The sequence below is a fragment of the Rissa tridactyla genome, chromosome 1 (assembly GCF_028500815.1).
Source record: "Rissa tridactyla isolate bRisTri1 chromosome 1, bRisTri1.patW.cur.20221130, whole genome shotgun sequence".
In the NCBI taxonomy this organism is placed as follows: Eukaryota; Metazoa; Chordata; class Aves; order Charadriiformes; family Laridae; genus Rissa; species Rissa tridactyla.
The window spans coordinates 22,419,906-22,444,871 of record NC_071466.1 but is presented as its reverse complement, the minus strand read 5'-3'; the positions used below and the strand labels follow the sequence as shown (position 1 = coordinate 22,444,871).

Below are 24,966 nucleotides of genomic sequence, written 5' to 3'. Positions count from 1 at the left end.
TTCTCTTTCCCTTGTGTGAATAATCGCCATTTGAGTCAGCAAGCAGTGCTGTTGCTGTTCCTGTTGCTTTATCCAGACAGCCTTGGTAGCTGAAAGGATGTAATTTTATTTATAGTACTGTGTTATATGGGAACTCTATTCTTATGGGGCAGCATCTTGCTATGCTAAAACCAGAAAGATGATCTTTGTCCTGGAGAACTTTTTACAGGTAAATTGTTAGACAAAAGAGAGAGCAGAACGGTATTAGTGGTAAGATCAGGCAGCACAGAAAGGAAACTGGTATAGCTGGCAGTAGTTTCAGTGTGCCAAAAGAGTCTGATCATTACCACACTGTTTTTCAATTCCCCGTAAACTGGATGGTAGTGAAGAATTTGAAGGAGACAATTGGAAAGAAAACAGTGAACGTGTAAGTATCCTGGGGAGACTTTCCAAGCGCGATGGGTACTTGGGGTACGTTTCTAACCCTGTTGTGGGCACCGGCTTCCAGGGCTCTTGGGCTCCCCTAAGCCAGTGTTCTCGTAATGTGAAATTTGTACATAGAATGTGTGTATGCTGGGATTTCCTTTAAAGCCTTAAATTAGCTGTACTTTACTTTTGGTGTACAGATAACTACTGTTTGAAGGCAGTGAAGGCAGCAGACTGTGAGCTTTAAGCTCCCTCTGGTGGCTACATAGTACAGTTTAAAGCTTAACCTGTTGCACTTGTCTCTTCTGGAATTTTGAGAGTGTAAGTGCAGAATGTATTATTAAATTATTGCAATTTAAAAAATTAATACAGGAATATGATGTCCCGTATGCCTTTTCAAGGTGCCAAAGGTCTTCTGTAATCAGACTTCAGAGATGTAGAAGAGTTAAAATAATGTAAAGTTAGAGGTCTCTTTTCTAGTTATTGTAAGCATAAGGGGGTATTTCCCATGAAACTTTCATTCTGTTTTTTTTTTTTTAATGGTGCCGTAATTTGCTGTTGATATCCCTGAAAGTACCCTTAAGTGTTACAGAACACTGAAAATAGATATGATCTCTGTGTGACAAACTCAAATATGCTTTGTTAATGCAAAATCAGTTCAAGATCAGCTAGCCCTGAGCTCTCCTTGCTCTAAGAATGTGAATATAAATGACCCCAGGCTTGCAGAATGCTATGCTTTGTCATACCCAAAGGATTCCTTCTAACTTGGCTGTAATTTAGTGAGACTTCACGAGACTGCAGAGCTGTGAGCTGCAAGGTCAGTACTGCTGAAAGGGCAACATCACTTCATTCCTTTTCTCCCCATTGTTGCCCTGGCTCTGGCACTTGTCTGACTACTTGATGCTTATTAAAGTAACAAAAGAGTGTTCATTCCCCTTGTGTCCCCCCCCTTTCTTTTTTTGGTGGGCTAGTTGATAGATGGGATAATGCAAGGAGGTGACAAGCCCACGCAGGTAAGAGCAAGAAAGGAGTGGGACCTCTCCTTTTGGTAGTGGAGAGTTACTAAAATAAGTCACTTGTCTCAAGAAATTTGATTCTTAGTTCTCATGAAACTTCATTAGGCAAAACTGTGTGTTTATTGAGACTTCAGAGTATTCCCATGGCGTTGCACAGCAACAGAGGCTGTAGGTTAAATGCACTTTAAATGGTAATTGTGCTGGAAAAAGCAGCCTATGTCACCAGCCATCATGTCCTGTGCTGTGCTGGCACAGGCGTCTCTGCTGGCTTATGGTGATCCAGGCTGGGGGACTGATCCAGATGAAAATAACGTGCCTTTGGTGGGATGCTTTTTGGTGATCACTTCGCCAATCTAGGCATTTGCAGAAACGCTTGCCCATGGGCAAAAAAAACCAGGGACTGCTTGCTTGTTTGTTTTGGTTTATTTGCGATAGCACTGACTGAAGTGTGTGTCAAGCTGTGGCAGTACAGGTCACTCCTGCATTTTTGATAACCTGCTGCAGATATTCTTCTGGCATTCAGTACAGCTGGCTGTGTCGCTGTGAATGTAGCCAGAGTCCACGTAGAGCAGTACTGTCCTTCAGAGTGCAGAGCGCGTGGGTGGCTGGGAGCAGCTCTGTCTGATGGCTGGCTTCATGCAGGAGAGTTGAAGTTTTATCACAGAAGTGTCACATGCCCTAATTCACTGAGGTTGCTTCTTTACAAGTTTAAATTTGCTTTAAAAGTTACTAAAAGTTTGTGTTTCTGCGTTGGATTGGAGTTAGCTGAAGCTCAGTGTGCTGGAAGGATTCGGGTACCTCCATGGAGCTTTCTTCTGTGTCAGTTGCTCAGAAGTTTGTAATGCCCCAAATATCCGAAAACTTTTCTGTGCGAGCATCTGCATCCAGCCTGCTGACTTAAACCCTGAGATGCTGCTCTGAGCACTTGGGAGGCAGACTTGAACTGAAGGCATGCTGCCGTCTGCATGGGTACACAACCTCCTCTGTACCACCTCCTGCCCAGAAGGGGATATAGGCAAACACTGATCAAGCCCCAGAGCTGGTAAGGTTGAGCTGTCCTGTATGCGTTTAAATCACTGTCCAGGGAGATCCTGCCCCGAACTGGCTGTAGCAGAGCAGATTTGTGAAGGAACAGAGCATTTATTCTGCATCCACGAGGCTTTCTGGCAGCTGCCTTCCTACTCTTCTTTTTTTGCTGCCTTCCCAGGGCATTCATAATGTCTGCACAGGAAAAGTTGTGAGAGTCAGAAATTTGCTGTGTGAGAAGGAGCACGGCTGCTTATTAGGACCCCCTTGCTTTGAGGATCAGCAGCCTACTTTCCTTTGCTTCATTTAGTCAGATTATTGAGGAAATGATTGAGGAGCAGCAGTCTGGGATGTTATTAGCTCATATTTGAATCTTTTGTCTGTGTTTTGTCAAGGATGAATGAATTAAATCAGATTTGATATATTTTATTTATTGGAATATATTTTTCTTAAGTTAAATACCTTGGTCTTTATGGTAAGATATTTGTGCTTTTATTTCCAAAGCAGCAGGTATAAATCAAAACCAAAAGGTACGTGGCACACACATTCTCCTCAGATTGCCAGGAACAGGACTTGAATTTGGAGTTTGGAAGTTCAGCTGAAGTTCAATAACCTACTCTGTCACCTTGACCCGGCTCTGTAGTTTGTATGCAGTCTCTCTACATGTGCACGTTCCTTTCTCAAACACGCATCGATTCATCTTACACTGCCCGGTGTACGAGGGCAGTGTAATAGCCTGTAAGAGTATTTTGTGCCGTGTGCTTGTTTAGATAAATCCCAAATAGCAGAAATTGGAGACTATTAATGTCAAAAGCGGAGAGCAACACGGTGTTGTGAACAGCTGATGTTTTCGGCAGGGTTGCCCTTACCTTGTGGGGCAGTGGGAGCGGATCTCAGGGTTGCAGCATGAGGTGAGGCTGCAGTGCAGGTGGTGAGCTCTCATCTGGGTTCCGTAGGCTGATATCCCACCTCGCAGTGGTCCAGGTTACTGCGTAGTTTCATGCTTTACCTCCAGGTGATTTTCAGGTAGAAGCCACTGTGGAGCTGGCTTTCAGCAGTAGTGGAGCAGCAGGTAGCACCTGGAGCAGTTAAGGTGCCCGTGGTGTAAGGGGATGGGGGTGTAAGGGGATGGGGGTGTAAGGGGATGGGTATCATCCCTCGTACAGCTAGGGAACCACTGTAGCCATCCCCAAACAAGCTGACCCCTCTCTAGAATTCAAGCCCTCACTCAGTCTTTAAGATGTCAACTTTAATGCGAAACACTAGAGGGTAGTATGTTACTGCTGATACTTTATTTTAGAGCACATCCATAGTCATGATTTTTTAATCCCTCAAATTTATTATACAATTCAATCTTTTAAAACAAATGTAGAACTAAAGGAAAAACAGTGCTTTGCTTCTGTGGCTGTGAGTGTGTTTAGCGGCGTTCAGTAGATGTGTGCAACGATACTTTTGGTTTGAGTAGGAAAAAGATTGGGTTGAATTTAGATCTGACTTTTATCTTTCTTCAGAAGTGTCATCAGAAACACAATACTTAGAATTATTCACTCTCTGCCTGATGTCTCAATATTTACACTTACATGCACGTGATATAAATTACACGGTGGTATGTAAAAAGAGGCCATGACCGAGAAAGAACAGGTAGTTTTACCAAGACATACTTGATTTTAACAAGGCAACTATGTTTAAATTCATGACATTGCTCATGTATATTTACAACTGGGATTGGGTTTTAGTACTTGGTTAACTCTTTCTTTTTTTTCAGGCACCACCTTCCATGGTCAATAATGAACAACGCCAACATGCTGAGCACATATTCTTATCATTTAGAAAATCAAAATCACCATTTGCTGTTTGCAAACATATTTTGGGTAAGTTTTGATAAAGGAAGCTAAGCACGTATGTGTTTTTGTAACTGGAACTGTGCCATTCTTTTCCACCTGGGAGTATGAACATTAGTTTTGATTTTGAGGAGGGGTAGTTTCTGATGGAGGATGAAGCCTATTGCTGCCCTTTGGTTTTGTTTCTGGCAGCTTTAAAGCTGTCAGGTGTAACTTCATGTAGCTAAGTTCCTAAACTGATATAATGGATTGAAGTTTCCTCTGCTACATGATTATTTGTAATCCTGTCTAATCTGTGGAATTTGTAGAACTGCCTGTAGTGTGATTCCTTGGTGCTTCCCATTAAATCAATCAGCAGTACAATTTTATATAGCTCTGCCAGATTTTGCACTGATGCTGAACTTTTCCACGGTGGAAGTTTTTCAGATCAAATGTCTTAGTAAGTTGCTGTTAACAGACCAACCGTTGTGTGAAAAACAAACAAAAAAAAAGTTAGAAAAGTTTCTGCCCTGCTGGTAGAAGCAATAGAGTATTGATTCAAAGTTTTGTGGCATTTATACCTGTGGAGAAAGGAAAGAGATCGGTAGGTATTGCCTTTTATCAGAAATGTATTGGGTTTTGATGGAAATGATGTAAATGTGGTTGTGTTACAAGTCTAAAAACAAATCTGTTTTTACAGGCGCTAGAGAGACTTATTAGAGTTTGGCAGCTAAATAATCTGAAAATTGCAGGAGCAGTGAGCATGTAAGATTCCTGCTCAGCACCGCTGTACTGACCAGATGGGAGTGTTGGAGGCAGGCGAGGGGGAAGTTTCAGTGAAAGCTGACTCTGAAACCTGGTGAGGAAAACCTGGAAATTTATGGAAAAGAATATACGCCAAAAACCCCCAAAAGCAACATTTCTTTCAAAGAATTTTCCAGAATAAACGGAGAAATATTAGAATTATGTTTAAAATAATATTATTTTCATAATTCATTCATTCCACATTTATTTTTTTAACAGTTATTTCTAAAATTACTGGATTAGAGAAGTGCAATTCACGAATATTGTGATGTCAATATTGCAGGCCTACTACTTTGTTAAGCTATACTGTAAGATATAGAGCAGCGTGTGGTTCTTTTCCTATACTCACTCCCCAACCAAAATTTTTTCTGCAAATGAGTTTCTTCTGGGTTTAGTATATTAGAACTTCGTCTGGTCCTGAAGACTGTAACCACACTTTTTGCTTTGTGCGTCAGCAAAATTGATGCTTTTTATTTTCACATTGATTTTTAGAGAATTTTAAGTGTGCAAAAGAACATATTTAATTAACTTTGTTTGCAGAACGTTTTGATCTCTCCTAAGTGATGTATATAGCACTGCTCAGAAGTAAATAATGGAAATTTATGACATAAATACCTAGCAGTACTACCTGTGCTAAGGGATACATCACGGCATCTTGTCCTTGAAGAAGGAAATGCAACTTAGCATTAATAATTAAATATCTGCAGACATTTTTCTTTTTTCATTTAGAAATATGGCTGCTTGGAAGAATGTGATCCTGGTTTTAACATCTTCTGGATGTCTAGAAATATTATATCCTTAAACTGCTCATGTGCTATCACCATTGATTCCACGTGGGTCAGGTTTTTCCTGGCAGTGGCTTCTCCAATAGGCAGTTGTGATGCTGAGACCTGGAACTGAGAGACTTTTCCCAAAGCTTTGTGCTTCTGGAGTCAGTGTTTGTACAGTCTGGACAGAAAGAACAGCTGGTTAACACCTGGGAGGTGAGAAGGGAGAGGTAGGAATTATGAATCAGGAACTGGACAGGGAAACAAGCTGTTTATAACGAAGGATAAAAGTGTACTGAAGGGATATGTGCAGGTAAGGATGGGCAGGAACCAGAGGATTACAGTAGGTGGGTTTAAAAAGAAACAGGAAAAAAAAGAAACAGGAAAAAAAAATGGTCAAGACTGGAGTTGGAATGGAGATGGAGAGAGATAACAAGGATGTCGATGGCATTCATGGAAAGAAAAGTGTCCGAGCGATACAGGGAGAGCAACAGAGATGATGAGCATAAGGAAAAGGGGAACAGCCAATACTGTACAGTTTCTTTAGAAACCTGGAGTTGAACCAGGAAGCATGAGGCTCTATGTTCTTCTGCTGTAAGCTTATAGCTCCTAAATGTACTAGCAACACTTATCCTGTCTTTCTTTAGTAACTTCATGTAGAGGATAATGGTTGTCCGACTAGTTATAAGCTTACACTGAGTGCTGGATGTCTGTGCTGTTAATGATTGCAGTTGTGCATCTGTGGTACTTGACACAAAGGAGAAATTGTATCCTCTTTTGTTAATAGCATTCTCTTTTTGTGTGAGCTTTGTACAGTTTGAAAAGCCAAAGACCCAGAAGTTGGAAAATGGCAGAATTAAAATTCCCATGCAGGAATCATTTGGCTCATATTTATCTTTTAATTAGTGGTTACTTACTTTTCCAAATAAAGCTCAGTAGATTTAATGGTGGTTTATTTTTATTTAAGCATGTTCACCTGTGTAGGGTTTAGATTTGGAACCTGATTAAATTCCTTAAAAACATTTTAGCAAAGTGGCTGCTATCTTGGATATAGAACTTGCATATAAAGGATATGTGTTACAAACTTGTGTGAATATGATCAAGGGAAGAAAGTTTGTTTTGTAGTCTATTAAAGCCCATCATCTCATGACTGAGACTTTCTCAAACAAATGAAGTTTTTCTAGTCCTGGCAGGTGGCCCACCATAGCTCAAACTCCACTTCTTATTTGGGAATTTTATTTCACTGTTTCATACTTTATGTTTTTGTCACCTGTGGCTACATCTTTTTTGAATGCTCTTTCTGTGTTTTCTACAGAGCTCAGTATGTTTGAAACTGGCTACTGAGATACTAAACGCTATTTCTAAGTTAAAATTTATAAAAGCAAAGGAACAAAAAAAACCTCCCACCTCTCTGTAGCTCTGTCGTCATACAAAATAAATACGAATTCTGAGGTTTCTCTTTAAATTATAGTCTGTAGTCATCCAATTTGTCACCTCTTTTCTTTTTCTAGTTTTAGTGCACTATATACAAATCAATCAGATATTCAGATAATAATATGTGATTCCTGCTCTTTGGTAGGAAGTTATATTTTTATTACTTCAAGATAAATATGGAAGCTTGAACATAATGTAGAAAACCTTAAATGCACCAGTCTGTAAAACTTGCTTTGATAATTAAACACAATTGTTATCTCTAGGTCTAAGTGGACTTGGTTCTCTTTACCATCCATAAAATAAATGTAATTTTATGCACTATTGGCTCCAAAGGCAAGCAACCGAATGATGGAGAAGTCTTCGGTTCTGATGTGCCTGTCAGATTGCTCATATCTTAATGTATTGGGACTAAATGAGTCTTTTTGTTGTTGTTCCACAGTTGTGTTAGCATTCTTATTCCTGATCTTTGACCCAGTCTCCTTGTGCAGCCAACTTTTCTTCCCTTAATCTCTGACTCAAATAATATTGGTCAATTTGATAATTGGGTTATTGATTTATTTTTCCCCACTTTTGAGGCATAAATTCTTTGTCTAATTTGATAGCAACAAAATTCCATTTAATAATAAATTAAATAGAAGTAAATTCCATTAATTTTTTTCTTAGAAATACACACAAAATAAATACATGTATGCCTTCTGATACTCTAATTGCCTTTTTTTTTTCCCCACAGAAACTAGTAAAGTGGACTATGTCCTTTTTCAAGCTGCTACAGCGATAATGGAAGCAGTTGTAAGAGAATGGATTCTCTTGGAAAAAGCTAGCATTGAGTCACTGCGAACATTCCTTCTAACCTATGTCTTACAAAGGCCTAAGTAAGTACAGGAAAAAAACCCTCTGAACATGTAGGATTCTACATAAAGTCTGTGTTATCCTTTTGATTCCAAGGGTAGTGGTAGAAGACCATTTCAACAATATCTTCCATTAACACTTAGTTGTCTTCTGTAAAGTTGTCAGCTTTCCCTCATAAGGGAAATTCACACAAAATGTTTGAAAAAGAAATGAGTTAAAAATTTTACTGAGCACTGATGTTCAAAATTATTTGCAAACATATTTTTGTGGTGTTGTTTACAGCCTTCAAAAGTACGTTCGGGAGCAGATTCTATTAGCTGTAGCGGTGATAGTGAAACGGGGATCATTAGACAAATCAATTGACTGCAAAAGCATTTTTCATGAAGTCAGCCAGTTGATCAGCAGCGGTAACCCCACTGTAGTAAGTATTTTCTTTTTTTTATTTAAATTTAAAGCAATCTGTATGAGCAGCATAAATTATATACTTAGTGACTATAAAATCTTGTATGCTTCTCATTTAAAAATTAAAATTAGTAATTAAGTTGATAGCTATTCAAGCAATTGTTTACAAAGTCTGAGATTTTTTGGATTAGGATGTTTTTGGGACTAGTAATAGTATGTGTAGTTCTTCAGTACACCATATTTTCTAGGAAATAGGTTTCTCTGAATAGCCACTTTAAGTGCCATGGGTTTTTCTTGTTTTGTTTCTCTAGGTTTCTTTAATAAAAGAGCAGGATCTAAAATGGATTTTCCATTAGCTGGCAGGTTCTCTACGCGCTCTGTTCGCCTTCCATCTGTGCAGAGCTGCACTCTCCTGTGGCTCAGCTGTTAGAATAGGCTACCCAGCAAGAGGCATAAGGCCTCTGCTGTTCTCTGGGAGACGGGTAGGTGGAGAGAAAGGGGTGTGAGGAAGTAAAACGTGGAATGGAAATACAAAACTTAATCTAGATTTAATGTCATACTACTAGGGGTAAGTGTTACCTTCCATACTGAGCTCAAAGTGGAAACAAGGTGTCCAATATCTATCTATGCATTTAGTGAAATTCCGTTTGCTATGCCAGGGGATAAGTTTAGAATAGGTCATAATAGAGGCATGTAACTAGAGATTAAAGAGAGGTGATTTTTCTCCTACCAAGTGCAAATCAAAGATAATGTAGATTCCATGCTGAAACTTTTAACCGAAGCTTTTCTCAAACAAAACAAACCTTGAGGGAATGGACTCCTGACATTGCCGAGCATTTAGAGCAGCAGTTGTACTAGTTGTGAGCGGCAAGTGTTTAACTCTGAAAATTCGATCAAAATGTGCTAGAAGTAATGCAGCTCATGTCATGGTCCTAAAAATAGTGTGTCACCTCTAAGCACAAGTGATATCCCCCTAGGGTATGGAAATTTCAGTTATACTTCTAAACCTTAATTTCACTGATATTTAGCTGAAGGGAGAACATTTTAACCTTTTTGGTTGTACATAATTTGGATAGAAATGGGCATTTGCTTAGGAGATCAATGTTAAGTTCATGTTTTTTTCCGAGAAAGATAACCTTGTTATTAAAATGGAGCTACAACTGAGGTTTTCAAGTTTTTTTCATGGTGGTGTGTATGCTGATGTAGTTTATATAATCTTTGCATAAAGATACAGAAGTGGAGTAAATAGCAGCCTGGATGTTAACAGAGAAATTGTCTCTGAACTAACTCTTGAGCAATCCAACTTCTACAGTTGTGTTCTGTGTGTGCACTAATACGCAGACGGGCTGCACTGACCACAGCAAGCTAAGCCTGCCGGCTGTAAGCTATCACCCCAGGCTTGCTGCGGAACACAGCTCCGTGCACAGGAGCTCAGGCTGGGGGAAGGGACAATATTTCACTCTCTTAAAGTTTCACTTGCTGCCACTATACAGAGACCAAGTTTGGCCCAGCTTTTCATTTCCTTTTATCTACTCCTCTTCACAAGTATTACTTTCTCCATAGTTTTTCCAAAGTATATTGCTCGCATTTTAAGAAGGGTGTTTAAGACATCTTTAGTATATAAAGATGTTTTTTACTCTGGTATGCTAATACAAAGTACTAGCAAAAAATGACACACGATGCTGCTGGAACATATTTTCTGTAAGGCGCAGTATATATCCGTTAGTCTTTGGCAGGCTGGTTATAAACACATGCTCCCCTGTACCGATGAGGTTTTATATTATAAAAGAGTTCATAAAAATGTTTTTGTAATCTTCTGAGACTTTGCTGCAAGAGAAACTCTGGTGCCAGCACAGCTTTATGTGACCCAGCACTTGGCATACACAATAACAAGGGGTAATAAAATTGTGTGTTAGCACAGTACCTGCCACAGCTGAGCTCTGAGTGGGTTCAGGGCACGCACCTCTGGTATAAATATATAATAACTTTGAAAGGTTGTATGAGAATTCATACAATGAATTAGCCACCTATCTTTTCAAACATGGATGAGTGGTTTTACTAGTGTCCCTGTAGCGTTCGGCCATGCCCATCAGGCCATGTGGCACCGCAGTGGTGCAGCCGCCTTCTTGCCGTGTGGAGTCTCAGCAAAGGTGCTTCAGGGTCCGGTATGAAGCTGAGGGAGTGACACTGCTTTCAAGGTCCAAGATGCGCCATGCAGTGTCACAAGTGTTTCTGCACTTCACTGGAGATGTGTTTATATTAGTTATAAAAACAGGCCTTCATCCGAGTCAGGGAAGACGCTAGGATACAGGTGTTGGGAGAGATCAACGGAAGTTTTCCAGCCTTCTGTGCCTTCCCGACTCCTTCCACTTTTTTAACATGTCGTTCCTGTGATGTGCACTCTTGCCTCCAGCCTTGTACACTCAAGTTTCAGAAGTGTGTCATACCTTTGACTCCCAATTCTCTATCGAGTCTCTTGGTCCCTTTTCTGTGTCCTTCCCAGACTTCTGCTTCATGTTTCCTCTGACCTACTGCCCACCTGTTTGTGTCCTCCTACCTGAGGTTTGCTCCAGCAGCTGAGAAATAACATATAGAGTCAGGAGCATGTCATATCATATTTAAAAATGTTTAAAGCTCTGAAACGTGGCTCTTAGCTGTTGATAATGACTTTCTACAGCAGCTTGTAATTCAAAGAAAGTCCTTTTAAAAAAAGCGACATGGTCTCTTGCCTGCTTCCTGCTTGCTTTCTCCTTTCTGCTGGCTCTGGAGATTCCTGGCCCTTCTTTATCTTACAAAAATAAAGTAGGTACTTAATCTTTTCCATTCCCTGCAACCCTCCATCCAGTTCCCATCAGACATCTGTACTAGTTTCGTGTTTGTTAGGCACTCCTGTGCCACAAAATAACATGTCATGAAGGTTGGTGTAATAAGGACAGCAGCAAATGCAGATGGTATTGTGTCTTTTACATGTGTCCTTTTGCAGGATTTGGTATGCTTAATACCTTAACTTCTTGGGTATTATTTAACAGTATCTTTAGAAATAGATGTATTTTGAAGGTGGAACTTGAAGGTATGTTGAGTGACGTGGCAAACTCACATGGTAGCAAGACTGATGAATGAACTGTTGAGAATGAAAAACAAAAAGGAGACTGGAAGGAAGAGAAGGAAAGGAATAGTGATGAGAGGAAGTGGGCAGGAGATGAAAAAGATGGTTTTACTATTGAGTAATTTCTCAGTGGTGGAACACAGTGTACATGTTAAGGAAGTAACAGGGCACTAAGGAGAGTTAATACTACAGGGATGGGAAGGATGCATGGTTAGAGCCAGGGTTTGAACCTGGAGCATTGGCTCTTGCTGCTGCTTCTCTGCAGTATGGACCTTTATGGATCTCATGGCAGAAACTTCTGTCTGAGAAGGGAAAGCAGGCTACAGAGGGTCTGGCTGCCTATTAATTTATAAATGAGTTTAGGTAGTAATCTTCTGGGAGGACAAGGATTAGATTTGGAGTTCCTGGTTTTGTTTTTCCTGGCTCCTCCTGTAACAGAGATACGAGCCTGCTCATGAAGGAGACTCTAATCTCCCTCCAATAGCCATTTCAGGATCTCTTTTCAAAATCTTCATCTCTGGGGGACAGAGCTTCTGGCAGTAGACACAGTATCATGGGCCAATCTTAAAATGCTAAATACATGTTTTCTATCACTGATTTCAAGATTTTGGAGAACTGTATGGGCCAAGTTCTTCTCAACTATAAATGCCTTCAGTTTCTTGGCCTTTTCTTTTTGTGTCAGAATATTCTGCTTTTGCATAGCTGAAGGATTTCCTTTGTCCTTCACCCCTTCCAGAAGGACAGGAATCCTGGCAGCTAAGGTGACTGATTCCCAGGAGGAGGAACTGGTTTGCATGTGAACACAATCAGATGGACTTTGTTTAAAACTGGACTAAGGTATGGGTCACACCTGGATTTCTTCCAGAATATGGGCAGGCAGATGCAGAGGGGTCGAACTGCTGTAGGCCAGACACAGGTCTGGTAAGCAACAGAAACTGTGTGTTTTAAGATCCACAACACATATGGTGGAAAGTATTCCAATATAAAGCTCCGTACCTGAAGCCTAAATTTTTCTGTGTGTGCAAGAAGACTTGTCAAGATATACTGGAAGAGCTCTGGGATCCTAACGGTTCCTTCTCTCTTAAAAAATCTGTAAATCTGTTGGTCTGTTTCACATTATTCATGGCTGGGCTAGAGAGGAGGTTCAGATGCTTCAGATTACCTAAAACTGCTCAGGAACGGGCTGTAGATACATCTCATGTGAACAGTGGGAAATATTAATAAGCAGAACTCTAGGCATTCATCTTCATTGAAATTAATCTATCAATAGTAGTGGCTGCATAGATAACTAGTAACGCTTATTTTAGCATTTATGGTTCTCATTTCTATTCTTTAAGAGGAATTTTACTTCTGGATCCCTGTCTAGCTGTTGCTGTCTCCTGTGGTAGGGTAGGAGTTGTAGAGGCTCTCGTGACTTTTATATTTGGGCAAAAACCATATATATTACTTTTCCCTCTCTACCGTCAGTTGTATCTTCTGGTCTAATAAAATTATTACCTTGTCCTATGAACCTTGCTGCCCTTGAGACATGTCGAGTATAAAAACCAGATGGTAAAACAGGATATTTAAGCTGTTTTCTTCATGCTCACAAGTGCTCTATAAAGGCCTAAGTTAGCGTGTTAAAGATTGGTTTGGGAATTTTAGGGATCCAGAAACTACTCCTAATATGAAGTTAAAATTCGGTAATAGAAATGTAAGAGAACTTTAAAACATAAGTATTCTTTTAGTAGCTGTATCAGATTTTTCTTTTGAGAGAGAGCCTACTTTACCAGAGAAGCAGTAGACCAAGACTCCAGCTTAGTTGCTTAATAACTTTAATATTAGAAATTCATAGCTGCCAGTATTGTTATCACTTACAATAGAGCTATAGTTTCAAAGACTGGGCTGGGAAGTGAGGAGACGATCCAGAGGAGAGATGTGTGCCCCATGTACTATGTGTGTCATCCAGCACTCTGTTTCCTCAATTCTGCCGTCTCATGAGATGTGCAGATGTGGAGGCCCTCACCCATAGACCTCAGAGAGTCGCTGGGAAGAAAGAAATGATGCCTCTCCATGCGTTATATTTTTTATTACCATGGTGACACACAAAAGAATAGGCTTGAGGGGAAAAGCCTCTATAGGAAGTTTATTGACCCCGGCTGCTTGGTCTTCAGTCCCACTTTCTGTTGGAGGTACTGCCCTTCTGAATATATATGTTCAGTAATAAACTGGATCTGTGTGGGACTTTACTTAAAAAAACCAGCCTTTTCCCTCCTAACCCTTGTTATTTTTTTTTCCTTTTTTCCTTTTTTCTTTTTTTTCTTTTTTTTTTTTTTTTGTGGAGGACAGCCATGTAATGCAGCTCATGTGACCTATCTGGCAGTGTGGCAGGCAGAGGTAGGCAAGAAGGACCAGGAAAAGTGGGGGGAGAAGGGACCCTCTGCCTACCAAAAAGCACTTGCCAGGATGTATATTTAAAGCTGGGTGATGCTGATGTGGAGCTGCATGGCTAGTCTTACTATTCATTATTTTGAATTTAATTAAAAGTCTTGGATTTGTTCATGCAACTACTGTAGGAATGAAGATTTAACTGGTGCCTTTCAGACAAGAACCTGGAGAAGGATATGTTACCTCTAGATAAATAGTTTTCAGACCTTCACTTTCTTTGAGGTTACTTTCTTTTTTTTCCCTTCCTGATTTCTGCTTTACAACTTTGCCTATCCCCAGAGAAACAAAGAAAAGCATGTTTTTGCACCTTAAACTCCAGCAAACTCTGCCTGGACCTCTTCCACCATTAGTAGAGGCTGCTACTTCCCTTCTCTCTTCAGCCAAAGCCTGCATGCTTCACATGCCACAAGATCATCTTCCTGTAACCCCCAATGATTCACAGAGGAATTGGTTTTCTGAGCTCAGCCTTGGGGGTTTCCCTTGCTTGGTTTGCCTGGTTCCCCGCGAGGAAGTGAAGCAGGGTCTGGTCCGTTGTGCCACTGTAGGTGGGGTGTGTTAGCCTGGTGCTGCTGGTCTGCCTCTGCACGGTGGCAGAGAGGGAATGGGAAGAAAGGGGTGCGCTGCCCAGCCAGTCCCTTACTGCTGACAGCGCAAAACTGCAGCTGTGGGTCCTATTCCTATCACCCTGTCCCTGCTTTACAGCTTTTTTCCACCAGTTGGCTCATTTGGGAAGGAACAAACAGATAAAGTCCAGTGGGTTTTTCCTGGTGCTTGCTTGCGTTTCTTCAGAATACATTCTGATTTTCTTTGGTTGGGAACTACTACTTCAGCTCCTGGGTTCCCCCCCGCCATTGCAATACTCACAAGTTGAAAAGCTGGAGAGGCCCCAGTTACTCTGTGTACATAATGGTATTTCTTTTGGTCCTGTGGCCATCCTGTTAACCTTTCCATTTGGAGTTGCAGCTTACATTCTGGGGGTTTAGATACTCTGAAAACAGTAGCAAATACAGCTGTGCTTATTCAAGGAAGTTAGGGAAGAAGCGTATTACCGCCTTTATAAAGGAAGCCTTGCTTTAAACATTTTATTTTGATAAAATTGCTTTTGACACGTTCTCACTACAGAATTTTATCACCTGGGAGCAGCACAGCAAATTCCACCTCTGATAGATTTACTCTTTGATTCTTCCTGCTCTTGTGTAAGTTAAAATTAGCTAGTTTAGGGGTATTATGGAATGCTGTTTGTGGCTTCCCTTTGATTTCAGTAACAGAGTTGACATTATATGGATGGAGGCAAAAAGTCCTTTAAATACGTATTCAGGATGGCAGTGATTTAATGTAATAGGATAGATGTTATTTTCTCTGCTCAGGTGAGACCTTTATTCTTTTAAATATACTTACTTATTTTTCTGTAGGCATAAATGACAGTTGCAGAAGGCGGGAGGTGGAGTGGTAGTGCTTGATAGTTTAGGTTTTGTAGTGAAATGAATGATTTAATCAGGCCTCTGACAACCTAGCTGTGTCCCTGCTCTGAATTTCAGAACAGAGGGAACACTTCTGGTGTTGTAGTTCATTCTGCTTTGGCTGTTGGCTTTTCTGCCTTGGAGCTGGTGTACCACATGTCCGTTTTTTCCTAAGCTGTATTTGAACACTTCTTCCTTTCAGATGCTTTGTAACCTAACTACCCTCAAATGAAGCGGTTCACTTATTCCATGGGCAGCCCAGGCACAAGTGTGAAATCCCTTCCAACACTATGGCTTTAACTTTTGTTATAGGGGACATTCCATTGGGAGGAATAAGTTGCATTTACCTTCTGCATCTGAGCTCTATGAATTATATATAAATGTTGTTTACTTTTAAAATGGTGCATGGTCTTTCTGTAGTGTCTGTGTTTTATTAGAGTAATTTAAAAAGAAAACCACTAAAACGATGTTCCTACTGGGTGTCTGATTGCCAACTTAATCTCTTATCACAAGTCCCATTGATCTTCTGTTTGAGCAGCTGAGAGTCTATTTTATGTATAGCGATCTTTCATAAAGTTTATTCCTGGTAATAAAGCTAACTGGGGTGAGTGCCAAGCTATTCTCAGAGGCAGTCTGCTCTCAACAAGAGAAGCATTTGATTTTGTTAGATGGGGTTATTGTTTGGGTATGTACTTGTGGCAGAACTAGTGAAATTGCTAGCGAGCAAGTCAAACTAGGTTCAGAGGTGTACTCTTACTGGTATGAAGTTAATGGCATTACTGCGCAATAGACATTCAGATCTGACTTTTAATATGATGCCCAGAATCACGTGCATTTTCTGCTTATTTCTGTATGGTATTATTAAATTGGATTGTTAATCTCTTCTTTGGCATGGCAAAAACCTTAAAAAAAAAAAAATCCCACACTGCAAAACAAAGCAAAAAGCCCCTGGCCCTAGAACTTTACATCTGTTAAGTGCGCTCAATTTTATTATGTGTAAGAAGAAGTAATTTTATTGCAGAGAGCACAACTGTATTGGTTAATATGAAATTATGTTGTTTTTCAGATTTTTGAAATCTTTCTTCTAATAGCCTGTGTTTGTGTTGAGGGTAATTAATACACTCATACCAAACATACATGTAAATTAATTAAAAATTTTAAAAATGTATTTCAAAATATTAGTAGTTAACTTTCAGTAGAGTTACTTTTCATAAAGTAAAATTTTACTTTTAGTAAAGTTTACTTAAGCTTTATTCCAAAGTTTCTCACATATTGCTGCGTATTCAGAAGAACTCAATAGAGGGCAGGGCACATGTTCATTTATGTTAATTAGTTTCTTAATATTCATATGAAAATAACAATCCTACTGCTATGCACAACAATCTACATAAATTCCTGTAGTCTTACGGCAGCTTTGGGAAGCAGCGGAGGTTTTGTGTGCAGCTCTAGGCAAATGCTTGAGATTGCCCGGACAGGTTACAGGTCTTGATCTGTTCCTCTGCTCTTGTCCATAAACCAAACTCCTGGGGGCTGGCACCTACCTTCTAGGAAACCAATCTCAAGCAATCTTCTCTGAGCCTGTTGTTGCAGTAAATTTTAAATTACTGGCCAATATCTTATCTTTGCTCTTCTCCTGCTCTGGTGATGTGGATATATGGGAGTACTTACAATTCCTCATGGATGCGAGGTGTAAGCGCAGATGCAGATAGTGACAGGAGGGCATGGATGTGCCCGTAGGGCACACAGCACCCTTCAGATGGTGAGGGAATGGCACAGGATTTGTACCCCAGGTGTTGAAATACCAAGGTGAAGGAGTTGGTGGGATATTGGGAATTCAGTGGGAGGGAGGAGAGCGGAGGGATGCGGTGTGCCCTGGTGTTTGCTGTGAGCAGGGCTGCTGGAGGGAGTAAAGTGTGTAAATCTCTAGTGACATCATACTTCTTTCATGCTCAAAGCTGACATTAGAACTACCTGAAATAGCTCTTAGTGACATCAGGGGGGCAGGTCACTACTCAAGCTGCTTTATCAGGCTCTTAGCAGATTCAGTCAGCCTAGCTCCATCCATTGCTCTCTACACATTTAAGAGATTTCTTTACCATCAATCATAAAATTTAACCTTCCTTTCAAATTTCCCCTTGAAATCAGGAGAAAAGCACACACAAAAAAAGTGGAACACACTTTTACCATGCAATAGCATGTTACTTTCCCAACAGAAAGGATAAATTATTATATACCATATAAACAAACTGGAGAAAACGGATGGAGAAAATGTCTGTCATTTCATTTAATATTAACTATTTGTAATCACAAACTTTTTTTCCCTATTGCTCCTTACCTGTCATTGGAACTTACTGATTTATTTTCCAATAACGGGCAACCGACTGCAAGTGATGGGTAGTCTGCATTGGTGCCCTGCTTATCCTGTGGTGCTCTGGATGGCGGCTTGGTGTGAAGATCTTTGCATGATAAAGTAGAAGCGGCTTAACTTTAGCCAGGCTGTTGTACTATTGTAATCATTAATACCATATAGTAATCATGGTATTGTTATAGAGCATCAAACTGTACAGATTTGTAATTGCAACTAATGATGTCCTTACGTCATGGCTTCTCTGGGCTGAGAAGCATCAATGTGTCAGTAATTCAAGCATAAAATAAAAGCCTGCATTTTAAAGTATTTAGAGAGCCATGTGAGGCTTCTGCATCTCCTGGCACATAATGAAATTGGGCAGTGTTCTCTGGCAACTTTGATTATTCCTTTAAAAATATGTGTTCTTATCTGAAGTGTTGTCCTAGAGCCAATTCTGGGGGGGGGTTGGGGTGGGTGGTTTTTTTTTTTTTAGTTTAAAGTGGGTTCCCCCCCCCCCCCCCCCCGATTAATTCTTTTCATATGGAACTTCTAATGTTGGTTTTAAATCTCAGTGTTAGCCGGCAGTAATTTTTTTCTATTGGATCAAATCTGGATTTCCTCTAAATAAAAAATATTTATTGTGTAAACAGCTTACACAGAAATTTGGATATAAAAATGTTTGAGCTAATTGGAAATATTTTTAAGTCTGGCAAAATTGCACTTTTGCTGGAGTAGTTTAAAGCGTGATGATGTTTTTCACTGGCTAAATGTTGCTTTTATCATGTGTGACATGCAACAGTGGTGACTGTAGATGAGAAATAGTCCACTTGAAATAAGTCTAATCTTTGCCATTTTTAAGAAATAGCTATTTAGCAGCTGATCAGCAATATTCTGGTCCACCGTACAGCTTTATTATACAGTAGAAGAGAAAACCCATATATTATCACGAAGCCACTATGTTCGATCTGTCTGGAACTTATTTAGCAAGTAAGAATGTTAATTTAGTGTATACTGGCTAAGATAACTAGTTGTCTGGGGGGTCAAGGTACTGACTTCAGAGGCATTTCTGAACAAAGATGTTGCAGTTGGTGGGTGGATGGCACTGCTCTCAGCTGTTGTATGGGCTTGCATAAATAGTATCATCTCCACTTTAATCTTTCGGGTGTTCAGAGGTAGTGTGCATATTTCTGTTTAACCCCTGGACACTTGCTGGCATGCATGACCCTTTAACAATTCCTATCCCTCTGTCCATCCCTGGCACCTTGGCTCCAAACAGTCTGAGAGGGTAGCCAGTAATTTTGAAGTTTTTTGCGAAGAACGTCTCTTTAACAAAAAGTGTTTTCATTTCATCGGTGTACAGTTTGTATTGTGCTTGTTATAGTACACTTCTGAAGTACTTCTTGCGTCTCTGTACTATATTTACTCCCCTTTGTATGTAATGATCAGTTAAAGAAAAAATAATTAAAACTGGTGATGATGGTTACTGGACTTTGGCATCAGGAAAAAAGCTTTTGTTATTTCAAAAAACAGCAACAAAGGCTGGAGCAGTGTGTTTCATAAAAGGAAGTTGTCTTTTAAGTTGTGTTTTAGGATAAGGATTTGATTTACCTTACCTCAGATTTTGAGAATGAAAAAGATACTTAAACCTTCAGTCTTCAGGGATCTGTTTCTCTAAAATTAACGTGCCTTTTTCTCAACAATTTTGATATCACTTCAGAGACAGCGTTCTAAAAGAGCAGTTCTTTCTGAGGCTTGTGGATGTTGTGCTTTGGAGGGAAGTATCCACCAGCTTTCAAGCCACAGGGCTTTCTGTGTATTTCTCTCCTTTTTTTTTTTTTTTTTTTTTTTTTTTTTTTTAATGGGGGGAGAGGGAAAAGGTGTAGTAGGCCGTGTATTGCAGGTGGTGGTTTTGACTAGCTTTTATCACTTTGGTGGTATGAATTTAATCATGATCAAATACCAACACGGTAAGCGTAGCCAATGCAAAGAAGGGCCAAAACAAACTTCAGAGTGACCTGAACTATTAGATCAATAGAAATAGGTGAAAACAGAATCTTCCCTGAAACTAATACCTGCAAAGCCCTGTGCACAGGGAGAGAAAGTAAACAGCAAGGCTGGGAAATGGATTGCAATAAGTTTGTTTCTGTTTTGTAGTGATGATGGTACCGGTGCTACCTCTGATATTGCTCAAATATTTGAATTTCTTTTGTAAGGATGGAGCCTGGATGATTCCAGAGATGGGTTCACCCAAGAATCTATACTCCTGAAAGTCTGTGTCGTTTTAGTTTGTGTTAGAAGAAATATGCTAATAAAATAATTTAAGGACAATGTAGGCGGTATTACATTATTGGACATCTTTTAGTTATATTATTCCCCCTTATTTTTTTTATAGCAAACTTTGGCCTGTTCCATTTTAACGGCGTTGTTGAGCGAGTTCTCAAGTTCAAGTAAAACCAGCAACATTGGACTAAGCATGGAGTTCCATGGTAACTGTAAACGTATATTTCAGGTAAACTAGTTCTGTATCAATATATGCTACATGTTTTTCTAAAATTTAAACACTGAGAAGCGCTTTCTTGTGCCAGGTGCATTCAGTTACAGCGTGTGCCTAACAGCATTTAATAGGACAAATATTATATTATAAATGCAGATAATGGCTATTTCAGGAAAGTTAATGATATATTTTTTTAAAAAACTTGTATCAAAAAGGTGCTTTTTGCCCGTTTTGTGAATGTTGAGCTACAGATCTTCATGTGGTTGTACTCTTTAATTCCTTGGCTACCAATTGCAAACAAAACGAATACTCTGTGGAACAATGATAGTCTTAAATATAGCTTTGGTTTAAAGCCAAGGAGAGCTATGTATTTAAAAATATTATTGCAGATGGTGTAGTCTGGTTGTCTCAGATGTATTGTTTGGCCAGGCAGAAATGTTTTTGTGAAGGCATTGCTTTAAACTGACTGTTGTGGAACAACTTACCAACTTTTTTTCATGCCAAAGACCAATCCTCTCCTCCACCAGTTGTTAAAAAAAATATTGTTAAGTTTTTCTTTTATTGACTAGCATTTATGAGGAGATTTTTTTCTTATTCTTTACAAACACAAGTTATTAATTTTGGCAAAAGAGTGGAGGCGTTCAGACAGAACTTCAGAATATTTTCTGTATTTTAATGAAAAATAAGGTGGAAAAAAAAATCCTTTTCTCTTTAGAAAATGATTTCTTTTTAATCAACATTTTAATTAATGACTGAGAGACTCTATTAATATATTGTGTTCGTCCTGACTATAGGAGGACGATCTGCGGCAGATCTTCATGCTCACAGTAGAGGTACTTCAGGAATTCAGCAGACGGGAAAACCTCAATGCTCAGATGTCTTCAGTGTTTCAGCGTTATCTTGCACTAGCCAATCAGGTCTTAAGCTGGAACTTCCTTCCTCCAAACTATATCCTTTTAATGTCAGGCCCTTTCTTTCAGCTGACTTGGGTCACTCTACCAGGTGATAAGTAAAGTCTTTGTGAGGAGAGAAAAATGTAGAACTTATAAACCTCATATTTAGTCCTTAATTTAGTTTTTCTTCTATTAGTGCTCTTGGTCACCCCCGTGCTTGCTAACAGATGCTTACATACAGAAGCTGCTGTTGCTCTTCGTTAAAGTATTTTATATAAAAGGCAAAACTAGTTCAGCAGAGCAGCCTTCAGTTACGGGCTCATTGTCTGTCTGGTTGGTGCAGGGGAGAGGAAGAGTGTAATGTGCTGCGTTAGTGCAAAACCAAATGGTGAAGAGGTCTAAGCTCTGTTGAATTTTTATGTGGAGATCTGATCTGTCCTACTCTTCTCCCTCAGAGAACCTCAGAGAGCCCCATCATCTAGGAACGTGCCTTCTCAACCGACTCCCCATAAAGGAGCATGGTCATGTACTAGAGCGTGTAATACGTTCTCTTTGGTCTGAAGAAAAAGTATTTGCTAGCTGAGAGAAGAAATGGCATCTCCCTTTTTTGGCAATATACAGGTGCCATCGCTTCCATTTTGACATATTTGTGATGTGTGCTGATTATGAAAGTCCAGAGAAAGGTGAGATGGAAAGTAGAGGAGGAAATGGGAATCACAAAGAGAAAGAGTCTTAGTGAGGGAGAGAAGAAAAAAGGTACAAAAATGCCCAGCCCAAAAAATAGGCTAAAAGAATGTCATAGAAATAATCAATCACGTTCTCTATTAAATAGAGGGTTAAGACAGCACTTGCAGTAGAACATTACAATGCCTCTTTTAATAGCTAGACTGTCTTTAAGATGCTTAGTAAACTTTTCAAGAGCCACATTTTTAAGCTGGTTTATAAACTTTTTTCTAAAAACCTTTTGAAACTGCTGCTAAGTAATACATACTGCAGGAATTTGGATGTTGCCTTCAAATTCACTGAAAAGTATTTTATTTCCTTTCCTGGGTTTGATGGTCAGAAGGCAATATCTGTGTGTTTCTGTTGTCTTTGATTCTGTTCATTATGCAGCGGGCAGCAAAAATGAAATTTATTTGAAACTGGATATTTCTTGTTTCACATTTGTAAAGCAGAATACCAGTTATATTGTCTTTATGGAAGGCGCCATGGATTAAAAGTAAATATCCCACTCCTATTAATCACTGAAGTGATTTGGCAGGGGTCCAGAGAGAAATTTAGCGTATGTGCCTGCAAGACTGAGACTGGAGTTAAATTATTGCATTTTATAAAAGTTTTTGGAAGAGGATTTGAGACTTGTAAGAATTGAAATAAAGTGTGAATACTTTTTTTTTCTAAGCTGTAATCTTAAATAGAACGGAAATGCTTTAGTGTTGTGCAGTGGTGGGTAGAGGTGGTTCCATCTGAATTTCAGCCTTGCTCTGTGCAAACCTCTGGTGTAATCCCAAATGCCGATAATATTACAGTTTGAAAGTGAAGGTTCATGAGCGCTTTATCCTAGGCTAGGGCTTGCAGTGATGGATATATACAAGCACAATGTGAAGCGCTGGGAGTTCCAGCTTTCATTTATAACTCTATATCATACAAAGTGATTTAGTCTATAGGTGCTAGTAAATAAGTATTAATTGAAACAGCTAAGCCAGCCATACTGCTGCTTAAGGTTAATAATGTTTTCTGCTGCTTGGCCTACTCGAGATACTACAACTGTTAAACAAATTTGTACGCTTCTAGAGATCAGATGGACCTTTAGTCTGAACCACCACAGGTGCTCTTACGTGGCGTTATTTCAAATCTGTTTCAAGTCTAACAGAAGTTGGAATGGCTTTAATCATCCTTGAGAAATGGGGGTCTTGGCTGGTGAAGATTCCATAAGTGTTGGGGTTTACAGCACCATGTTGGTTATATTGTGAGATTAATCTCTCTTCCTTAAGAAGACTGGTGTAAAAGTAACTGTTGGTTGTTAGCTCATGGGCAGTGACACTTGACTTGGCTGCAGTTTCTAAATAGGTAGCACGTTACATAAAAACGTCAGAATTGCTGTGTTGATTGATCAGTCGGTATCCTTTTGGTATCCTCTTTCCAGATCTTGACAGTGCATATGCTGAAACAATGGGCATAAATTTAATACTCGATACATGGAGTAAAATGATCCATTGTATCTACAGATATATCTTTTTTCCTTTAGTGGATATTTCCCCTGGCAAGATAGTATTGATTCTCAGTATTCCCTACAGCATAACAGTAATCGGCAGTATTTGTATATAATCTTTCTTGTATCTCCAAAAAGTAAGTAGCATAAATTTGCATTTAGTCTACAGTGACCGTCGCCAAGAGGCATATTATTTAAATTACCAAGTTCTGAGAATTGCATCAAAACATATCACTTCTCAAGAGTTCTTGTGCTCCTACAAGATACCTTAGTATGTATTGCACTGTTAAATGAACAGTGCTGGCACCAATGATAATAGAAGAGTTGTAGTAAGTCTGTATTGTCTGTTGCTAGCAAGAAAAGCTGACATGAAAGATGCATTCTGGAATAGCCATCTCACTGGAGCAACGAAAGAAGAGAGGCTGGGACCTACCTACTTTAAAGTTGGAACTCAATTTTTGAGTGTCTTAGGATGTGGTGCCTGCAATAGGAAGGGCAGGGCATGATGACGTAGGAGGCCTCCTTTTGGTCATGTGCAGTTCCTTCCATTTCATTTTCTAACACACAGGCAATCATCTATTGTTATTTTTGTCTGCTACCTCAAGGTATTGGTGTTTGTGGATGCTTCAGAGGTTTTTGGCAGTACTGCTGGAAATGACAATAACAGAGGATTCCTATTTTGCACTAAGAACGTATGGCAGTCTGTTGTGGCATGTTGGCTTCTGTAGAGTTTCTTTTTTCAGTGCTGTTAGAGCACTGTTAAATATTGTTTACTCAGATGGAACTAGTTTTAACTGCATCTTTTCTTAAATGAATGTTTTGACTAATTAAGGAAATGCAGGTGATCAGTACTAAGAGGTACAGCCCTGTCCTTCACAAGAGCGTCTTCTGGGATCTCACTTCTAGTACATTGTGAGTGTCCAAAATCTCCAGTTAAGGAGCTGAATGTTGCTGGACTGTAATGCACCTTGACATATAATATGCCCTGTGGAGTCAGGATGTAATTGTAATTTATATTCTTTTACCTCCAGAGATGTTTCTCATGTCTTCTTGACTTCAGGATTTATCTGTTCTTGGCAACCACATTCTAATGGACTTGGGATGAATGTCCTCAAATGCAAAAGTTCTGAAACAGAACATAAGATTTTTGTCCAGCTGTCTCCCATGTACACAAAGGTGTCTATTATCTGCCATTAGTAGCTGTTTTAGAACTACTTATCACTTATTCATTAACATATAGATTATAGTACATGAATAAAGAGGAACTGGAGCTTTGGATGGTGTTTTGGATTTGGTGTCTCTACTTGCTTGGAGGCAAGCTGGCAAATTTTCAAGTGAATGTAGAACGGGGTTGGATTTAAAATACAGGTTACGTAAACCTAATGGGATGCGCTCCACTAATGTGCATCGTTTCTGTTCCATTGAGATTAATGGTGCAATGACAATTGTATGAACTGACTGAAGCTTTTATCTGATCTGAACACTTTTTTTTAAAAGTGTGTGTGTT

At 39.5% G+C, this 24,966-nt stretch overlaps 1 protein-coding gene across 1 annotated transcript in view; it reads left to right on the top strand.

The window, feature by feature from the left end:
* XPO4 (exportin 4) overlaps window positions 1–24,966 on the top strand; it is an 80,657-nt gene that overhangs the window by 19,474 nt on the left and 36,217 nt on the right. Inside the window, exons 2-6 of the mRNA XM_054211628.1 lie at window positions 4,213–4,318; window positions 8,003–8,144; window positions 8,404–8,542; window positions 20,256–20,372; window positions 21,152–21,305. Coding sequence (XP_054067603.1) covers window positions 4,213–4,318; window positions 8,003–8,144; window positions 8,404–8,542; window positions 20,256–20,372; window positions 21,152–21,305 — 658 coding nt within the window. The remainder of the gene's footprint in view (window positions 1–4,212; window positions 4,319–8,002; window positions 8,145–8,403; window positions 8,543–20,255; window positions 20,373–21,151; window positions 21,306–24,966) is intronic.